This window comes from Branchiostoma lanceolatum, chromosome 17 (assembly GCF_035083965.1).
Source record: "Branchiostoma lanceolatum isolate klBraLanc5 chromosome 17, klBraLanc5.hap2, whole genome shotgun sequence".
Taxonomy (NCBI): Eukaryota; Metazoa; Chordata; class Leptocardii; order Amphioxiformes; family Branchiostomatidae; genus Branchiostoma; species Branchiostoma lanceolatum.
The window spans coordinates 7,557,254-7,566,666 of record NC_089738.1 but is presented as its reverse complement, the minus strand read 5'-3'; the positions used below and the strand labels follow the sequence as shown (position 1 = coordinate 7,566,666).

At 41.7% G+C, this 9,413-nt stretch overlaps 1 protein-coding gene across 6 annotated transcripts in view; it reads right to left on the bottom strand.

Moving 5' to 3' along the window:
* Positions 1–512: 512 nt before the first annotated feature.
* Positions 513–9,413, bottom strand: part of LOC136422948 (filamin-A-like) — a 117,311-nt gene continuing 108,410 nt past the window's right edge. For 5 of the 6 annotated variants that reach the window (XM_066410885.1, XM_066410881.1, XM_066410883.1 and 2 more), the window contains 10 exons: positions 8,417–8,563; positions 6,712–6,834; positions 6,131–6,239; positions 5,500–5,642; positions 4,912–5,100; positions 4,221–4,331; positions 3,690–3,863; positions 2,622–2,771; positions 1,610–1,777; positions 513–1,235 (listed from right to left, as the gene is read on the bottom strand). In XM_066410885.1, coding sequence (XP_066266982.1) covers positions 958–1,235; positions 1,610–1,777; positions 2,622–2,771; positions 3,690–3,863; positions 4,221–4,331; positions 4,912–5,100; positions 5,500–5,642; positions 6,131–6,239; positions 6,712–6,834; positions 8,417–8,563 — 1,592 coding nt within the window. In that variant the 3' untranslated portion in view covers positions 513–957. The remainder of the gene's footprint in view (positions 1,236–1,609; positions 1,778–2,621; positions 2,772–3,689; positions 3,864–4,220; positions 4,332–4,911; positions 5,101–5,499; positions 5,643–6,130; positions 6,240–6,711; positions 6,835–8,416; positions 8,564–9,413) is intronic. The other variant, XM_066410882.1, reaches the window with a different exon arrangement.

Sequence of the window (9,413 nt, the reverse complement as noted above, 5' to 3'; positions counted from 1 at the left end):
AAGTACATTTCTATGTGTCTTCATCCTTGGTGCACGTTTCCTCTGGACAATATCACATTATAGCAAATTGATATGCCTTAAATGCTATCTTGGACGTTTTAAACATTGGGGTGCATTTATAGCTATTCATACATTGTGTGAAAATATCGCAAGGATTCTGTGAATCCAGTTTCCAAAATAGTGCATTTCTTTCAGCGCCTGCAGTTGGTTAAATCTTCTATCACCATCTCAATTATAATCTATCCTACCGAGCAACCGCAAGTTGTCACATTTATGATTTCAACTTCTCCGTCGCTTTTACAAGAAGCTTGTCCTGTACTACAATGTAAAGATCCCCCTATATATGTTACAAATGTCGAAGTTTTCACCAACACTGTTGAATGGATTGATAATGGCAATCGGTTTTCCGAAATGAGCACCATAAAAGATGTTATCAATGGCAACATGCAGATACAAAGGCTTGATGTTATTGCTAGCATATGAAAGTCAGGAATGTAAAAAATCACAGTTTTGATGATAGTAATAGGTATGAAATCTACCTCTACAACAAACACAAGGTACTGGTATATAGTATCTTCCTCTATTTTGCTGTGAAAACATCAGCAAGGTCATGGTGTTGAACCTGGAATGCAATGAGATATCCTCTCTTCTTAAATAAGATTGGTCAAATATGCATCAATTGGCAGGTGTTACGGGTTTCGTCAAAAATCTCATCCAATCACAGTCAAAATCTTAAGTTTAACCTTCATTTTGCCATTGGTAGCCGTCATGGTAACACCACAACTTCTAACCAATGACAGCCCGTAGCCAAATCTCCTCCTGCCATTGGTAATTGTTACTGGTGACGTCACATATTCCAGCCAATCGTAGCCTATTACGCCATGTTAATCTCCTCCTGCCATTGGTTGTTGTTCATGACGTCAAATATTCCAGCCAATCTTAGCCTAATACGTCATGTTATATCTCTTCCTGCCATTGGTAGCTGTTGTACTGATCGGCGCCGGAGTGCCGCGAGTGCCGGCTGGTGGAGCCGCCGATGCGGGAAATTTGCCGGCCCTCGAACTCGTCCAACTCGTCCTGAGTCTCGAAGATGGACACGCGGAAGGGGCTGCCAGGGACGTGCACGTCGGACCATTTGACGTCGATGTCGTAATCGCCCGGCTCGACGGGGTTGTACTTGACGGCGATGGTTCGGTCTTTGCTGCTCAACGGCTGCATTTCCACCCGAAAAGCACCTGTCAAAGAAAAGAAAATAAGACGTTTAACCTCCACACTGCTAAGGAAACGTTTTTTCACAAAATTTGTACTGGATATGGGATTAGGAAGCAGGAAGAAAGTTAAGTAAAGTAAAGTAAAGGGGAAAGTTGATACGTAGTCCGTATACATGTGTTCGAAAATGCAGCGTTAAACCACACTGCAGAGTTTTGTCTCAACACAATGTACACACCCTCTAAAAAGAAGGAACAGCTTTTGCAAAGTTTGGCAAAGGCTTCTAAAAGAAAAAAGTTTTTCATCCGAGGTAGGATAGATTGATGACCATATTTGTAAACGAACGTTAACGAAGAAATACCAACCAGAAAGAAACGGATAGCAACTCTTAAACACTTACCTCGTGGACCGTGTACCCTGACCTTGAGCTGCCCGGCCCCAGCCCCGCGGGTCTCACAGATGAAGTTGCCCTTGAAGGTGTGGAGCAGCCCGTTCTTCAGCCCCGGCCCGAACACACGGACCTTACTGGGGTCTGTGGCCCCGGCGATACGGAGAACGAACGGACTTCCTATAGAAGAAAAGAGAAAGGTAGAAATGATTACCTTTAAGGCTACTTTACTGATTTTACTTACAGTATCATTTAAAGTATTTTCAAAGGTCCACCCCAATGAGCAATGGGTAAAACATGGTCTCCACAACATTTGCCAGAGAACTGTACAAGCAGTGACCTTTAACACTTCTTAAACTATTTTCTTCGAAAAACGTTTTTAAGTTTTTAAGGACCCTTTTCAGCATTTAGGAGACAACGACAGAAATAGTGACCGTTTTCACTACATTACTGATTTCATTTGAAATAAGTTTTAAAGGGTCCTCTTCAATATTCAGGATAAAACGGCAGAAAAGGGTGATTACTAGTATTTCCACTTGCTCGGTCACAGCATCGAGCTCACTTGGAACAAAATAGACACTAATGCATAGACTTAGATGTCAATAAACAGTTGATAAGTTTTCAGATATCATCAGAGTTAATTTAATCTATTTATTGTACTTATTTATTCTCATATGTCACAGCACACTACACTGACTCTCTACTCAGCACAGCTGATGTTTGAGAGTCAACACTTAGGGACAGACAAATGTGTGGCATGGCTATTTACACATCACTACTTAATATACAATGTTATTAACAATCATTAAGACACTTTTATAATATAACGTTAACATCGTTTAGTCGCAATTCTATACACAAGATAAGATAAGCAAGTGCGTTCGGAGGTCTGAGGTCGTATCTATTTATGGGTGAACTTAAAATGTTTGCAGAGTTAACAAACTAACTCACAAAATGTGTTTAGATAAAAGAAGGCTAAGGGGAACTGCTAATCTTATGATCTTATAGTGGCCTGTAGTGTTACCTTGTATGTGCTCGCCGCCGTACTTGATCTCCAGTAGGTGCCTGCCACCCTCCTGCGGGCGGATGGTCAGGCCGAAAGTGCCGTTCATGTTGTCCTTCAGGTCGATGTCCGCACGTTTGGTGGGGCCCTGGCACCTGGCCGTCAGGGTTCCTGGGGAACACAGAAAATACAACCTGTCAAAGATCTATACATCTATATATATACAAACTCATTTGTATGCACTTATTTGTTTGTATGTATGTATGTATTTATGTATGTATGTATTTAGTAGTAGTAGTAAACCTTTATTTTCCTTGGAAGGCCCTGTCGGCCAATACATATGTATGTATATATGTATGTATGTTTAGATGTGGTAGACCTTACGAGAGTTGCTGTACATTTGTTGTGTTAATAAAGATTGTTGTTGTTGTCTATTAGTAAATACATATTCATTCACTTTTGTTTTATTAGCAAGGGTAGCCCATCTCAGTTAACCTGGTTGCGATGCTATCTAATTTACCGTAGCTCCCATATACAAACCATAGAAGCTAGATATGATGGCACTGGCTTATTTCTTAGTGACATGGCACTGCTTTACAGTGGGGCCCGGGAAACCATACATTGCCTTAAAAAAAAGAGCAACTATTGTATACAAGTAGTAGTTGGAGCTACCTTTTTTTTTCACTTATTCGATGGTCAATTTGTAACCTTTGACTTCTCAGGTAGTGATTGCTATCGTTGATATTTCTTAAGTATATGTTGTACATCTTTCGGTGTTTAGGGGATCTATGAAGAATATGGAGTAATGGAGACCAAAACAAAGAAATTAGCTACCATATTGATGAACTTGATGATCATCCAAACTGCCAATGGTCCTACTCTGTCGTTCTATGTCACTTTCTGTTAAATAAAGTTTCTCGCTTGCTTTATAAGTAAAAATGATTCTGATTGGTTCCTCACCTTCCTTCCCTGCCTCCTAACACATTAAGGAATGGATTATCTTCCTCAACTGCCAATGGTCATACACGTACTATGTCATACTCTGTCACTTTGTTTCACAAGTAAAAATGATTCTGATTGGTTCCTCACCTCCCTTCCCGGCCTCCCTCACGTCGATGTCTGCCCTGAGCGCCTGTCCCATAATGCCCTCCTTCAGGCCGGAGAACGTCACCTTCTTGGCGTCAATCCCTGGCGCGATGGACACGCGGAAAGGTGAGCCGCTCACCTGGCGCTGCGACCACGTGATGTTCAACAGGTACGCACCTGAGACAAACAGGGACGGGAAAAAAACACGTGAAATGTTGATAGACAACGATCCTCCAATTAAAATGACACAACGAATGAGAGACTCAATGTTTGTCCCGTAATCAATACATTGATTGAGGTAAATCTAGGAGTGATAGAAAAATTATCGGAATTGAATTTCACATACTAAAAACGGGTGCCAACGCAACGCATGATGTGAAAAATGTTCGAAACTTCTGTACATTCCTGCGCGTTCTAAAAGACTAGTCGCCATGCATGTTGGATACATGACATGGTGTCAGCCACCATGTAGCCCAGTATCTCTGAGTTGTCAAGTCACATCCATACCCTATCTGTAAGCATTTCCCAACTTACCCGGCACCTTGGGGTAATAGTAGCATCGGTAACTGTTGGGCCTGTCAGTCATTGGCACCATGCGGACATCGATGTCGTTCTTAAGGCCGCTCATCATAACTTCTGGGGTACCTGTGTGATAGATATGAAAATGTAATAAAGTTGATGTCATCAATAGAATATTCTTTTATATCTAGTTGTCATTTTTCTGATAGGTTGGTAAGCGGCAGCGTCATCAAATAAAGCAATACACTGAGTTTTGTTTGCAAGTTCTTACCCGGGGACAAATTGCAACATGAAACAGTAATAATTGAATAAGGCCTTTATTGTACATGTTTGCCCCACTGGGCCAAGCACAGGTCACATGTTAACAACTATGTATACACATATACTATATATATTATATATATATATATGATAAAAAGGCTACGGACAGTGAGAGATAATTGGTGGCATGTGGAACAGAGAGACTATTCTGATGAGAACTGCTACGGAATACAAACCATGTAAAGCCTTTTAGATTTGACTTCTTTTTAGAAGTACGGTATCCAGACCTATCATAGCTCCCGAGTAACCTCTCCGCAAATAGCTATTTGGAGACCAGGCTGGTATAGGGGAGGCGGCAACAAGAAGTGTAAGGAGCCAATCCGTGGTATTTTACAGATCTTTAGTCCTATTCAAATGTTTTGTTTGAAAAAACACATGCTCTTACCAGGCCCGGCCTCGGAGCCATCGATGATGAACTCCGCCTCCTCTCCCACCTTAGCCTCTCGCAGGCCCCGCCCTCGGACCACCACCTTCTCGTGGCTGACCAGGGCGTCCCGTGAAGCCCGCGCGTCTCCGTAGATCGGGGAGCGAGCGATGGGCAGGTCACTCCAGTTCACGTCCACCACGTGCTCACCTGAGAAAACACGAAATTGAGTAGAAATTCTCTATACAGCTATACTAGTATGGAGGAACAGTGAAATAGAGGACGATGCACCAGTTAATCATACATATTATGTTAATTTCAACACTCGTCCTTATGATAAAAGAAACTGTATACAGAGCTAAAAATTTAAGCTGTCTCTAGCTACAGTATAAACTATAGGAAAAATGACCCACTGCGTACGGCAAAAAGCGAAATATTTCCGAATTCGTTTTTAACGACTCTACAGACTCTACAAAACTGGTGTGTTACGCCAAAGGGCGGTTATAACGACTATAATGATACAGATACAGATGGGTCTCCTTGGAGCAGTAACCACTATTCCTATCTCCTATGAGAAACCTTGTGATAGCATTTCACAGTAATATTTACCGTCAGCCACAGGAGTGAAGGAGACGAAGTGCATGCCGTCGTTCCTCTTCTCTATGTCCACGGGGATCTCTCCAGTCGGGCCCCGCACCATGGACGACATCTTGCCTGGTCCAGCCTCCGCCGCATCCAGAGGAAGTGTGTACCTAGAGTTAAACACCACACATGGGTCAGACGAAGTCTTCTTTTCCGCTTTGACTGTGAAATAGTTTCTTCGCATATGTACCTAAATTTCGGGAGACCTATATATACCCACTCAAACTGTACATTACGTCTTACCAAGCTGTTCTTGCAGTCAACCTCTTAAAAAACCCCAGACCGTTTGTAAGAAATAATTGAAGACCAGAAATATTTGAAATGAAATCATCTACAAAATATCGTCATAAGAAATATCCCTAACGGATCCCTAACGCACAGACACGTGTGGGTGTAGTGGTAAGTCATCAAATCCTGCCTGACTACAACATTGGAGCAGAGCCAAACGAGATATCCAATTCTCCAAATATCCTATTACACCATTTCCGCCTTACGCCCTGGCAGGCTGCCTAACTGTAGACACACACCAGGACATACAGACGAACAAACAAACTGATCATGAGGTAATGAAACAAAAGAGATTGTTGACAAGCCTTACCTCTCGTTCACGAAGAGCGTCAAGCGCCCGTTGGAACCCAGGAAAGTGTTCCACCCGCCCTTGGCCCTCACTTTACGTGGATCGATCACTGTAGGATGAAACGGGCTTCCTGCAATGCGACATAAAACATGGTATTACATCCACACAACTGATTCATTTTCAGCCTTTATTTAGTTTAACGGCGTGTAAGGTCTTTACATTCAGGACAGGCTAGCTTTCTATTATGGTACGACTATGGATATAGACTGCCTCAAAATTATTAGAATATATGGTTTGCGGGAAAAGATCAAACGCACTATTTGAACGTTTACACGCCATCTTTACAGTAGTCGTTTGCATTTATTTACAAGAGCTGAGCCCTACCATTACAGTGGTTGTTTGAGTAGAGCACAATCTTCATATGATATTCTCTCTCCTACATTTCATTTAGCCTGTGTTTACACAATCTCTCGCTGCCCGGGGTTAATTGGCCCCCTTCCGTTCTAGGGGTCGGGTAACTCTCGGGCCGGCCGTTAGGAGCGCGATTTAGTCAAGCTACTTGTCTTCCTGTTGCATGAATTGTGACAAGAATGAGAACTTACCGTCGATTTCTTGTCCGCCATGCTTGAGAGTGATGTCAAAGATTCCCACTTCAACCGGAACGTAGGTGACGTAATGTTTATCTCCACGGTGTTCGACGCTACACTTTGCAATGGAGTTCGGACCTGGAAAAAACAGTTTTTGATTTGATTTGATTGGAATTGTGACGGTACAATAGACGTGGGACACAGGCAGCTACTGTTGGTGTCGTGACCCACACATATACATGAAAAACATTACAGAATACGTAGCAAAATTACAAAACTTAGGCCATACAAATCACAAACAAAGCAATACATACGATCTAAATAGTAGCATAATAATATACGGCCTAACTCACATCAAACACTCAGTAAAGAACTGACAACGATAACGACTCATCGATTTATCACAATGATGATAACGTCGGGTTAAATACTAGCCCCGTATCTTTATCGGATGGTTGTGATCGTTGGTGCATAATTGATTTTGTAATTGGCAGATTGAAGGGCCATGTTATTGACAGATACGTCCTCAAATCGTTTACAGTTTTGTTTTATTGATGGCACGCCGTCAGGCTGTCCAAAGCACTTAATACAATACACATTCTAAAGATGCTTACACATAGACATGGACGGTAGAGCTCGAATCTGGTTTGCAATTATTTGATGTATTTCTCCTTGTTTTCCGTGAAACGTTTTTTTTTTTCAAAACTAGACATGGCGTAATTTCTTAATTCACTTCAAAGTAATCTATCCTTATCTTATAATAACGTACGTATACTCGTCGGAAAACTGTGAAATTTCGCCTTAAGGCCTATTCTTAGTATGTCAGCTTTGAATTATGATGTCGTAATATTGAACGACATAAAACACAATCCTTCACATTTCTGGAGGTCTTCCACATTTAAGAGCTTGCAAATCCTTATACAGTATTAACCCGTAACAAAATGGACACGATTTTGCACTGCGCAATCTTCAATGGACCAATCGAGGCATTACATTCTATAAGCCATTTGCTCATGGGTCATTCGTAGATAAGAGCATTACGTCCAATGGCTGTTTCTGCCCAAATGCGCACCATCGGACAACACGGGTCGTTTGAAACGACGACACTCTATGCAATTCAAATTAGCTCTTGTCAATAAAGCATTAGGGTCTGTGCAGAAACGTTAAACGGAAAATTGATCAGCCACATCTCTCTAGTATACAAGCGTGACAAAGCCTGCGTTTATGGAGCAATGCTTTGAGGAACTCCAGCGAATGAAAGTTAACGGTAACAGAAGACATGGCCAGAATACTAGTACATTATGGCGACCATAGGGCAATTGCAAGTAATGTGAAATGTCGTAACGACTAACATACATGTATAGCATTTTGTACGAGATTTATATGCGTCATGGCTGAAAAAATAAAAATCAGTGTAATTATTTTATTTTTGAAAATACGTGCCCGTAGGCTAATTGGAACGGTACATACAGATACAACAACGTATACGCGTAAAAAAGGTAAAACACGTCTATTCTATAGATCAATGTGATTTTTCTACTAACATTACTGGGAGATTTGATTTCTTCTTTCGGAGGCAGTGGCTAATGATAATTTCCACGTTTCTAATGATAAGTGTGTTCGGGGGTTTCAGTGGAAACGTGTATCATAGCTGGTGGAAACTTGGGGACATTGTTTAGAAAAGCTTGTATAATGATACATGTACAGATATAAAACTGACCGTCAACTTGTATATCGAGCGGAAGGTTGTCGCAGTCGGTGGTGTCCACAACGAACTCGGCTGTCCTGTCCTCCTGGCCGCGGTACAGACCCTCTCCCGAGGCTGTGGCCCTGCCGGCTGCCTTAATTTCACTTCGGAACGGGCTTCCTGTAAAACAAAAGTGGCTTTTTTTAGTGGTTGTTGTATTGTTATTAGATACATATTTAACAGGTGTTCGAAGAGGCAAACTGGACAAATTGAACCTAGCACACTTTGATTATACTACACTTGCAACAGAATACAATGATAACGTAGACGTCTGAAGAAAACAGATAAGTTGACGGAAAAATGTCAAAAAAGGAAATTATCTTAAAGTGTCAAAATGAGCTAAGATCATTGTTGATTTGTTTTTGAAATCTAAAATTGATACTGTAAACAGTCGTACATAAGAGAAGACCATCATTCAAATTTACGTCGAATTGTGAACAAGTGAAAAATTCTCCATACAGAATGAAGTTCAGTCATAACTGATGATGTTCTTGGTATAGAAATCAATACAACATGTTTAGTATCCGCCCATTCAATGCTAGTAGTGATGACGCGACATTGTTATGTCATGAATTTGTCCAAAGCCTACAATCAGAATACTGAAAAAAAGCTCCAAATATGCTGAAAAAAACGTTGCCATCCATGTAGTTAGCGCCCTCATGATAGCATCCAAATTCAGCGCTGCACATTTAACAGATACTCGGAGTAAATGAAGTCATTTGAGGGCAGGAGTTCCGCAGGCGTGAATCCACCCGGCCCGGCAATGCTTACCAAAACGGAGCTTTCTAAACACACGGAACTTCAGCATATCCGTTTGCACCAGAATGTCCTGGTTCAGCAGCTTCTAGAATGTTCTGTGGACGCCTTACCGTCATCTCTCCTCATATTTGCCGGGAAATAACGTGCCTGAGGCGGGGATGTTGTGATCACCACGCCGAAACTCGCCTGGGAGACAACCAACGGGGTCTTC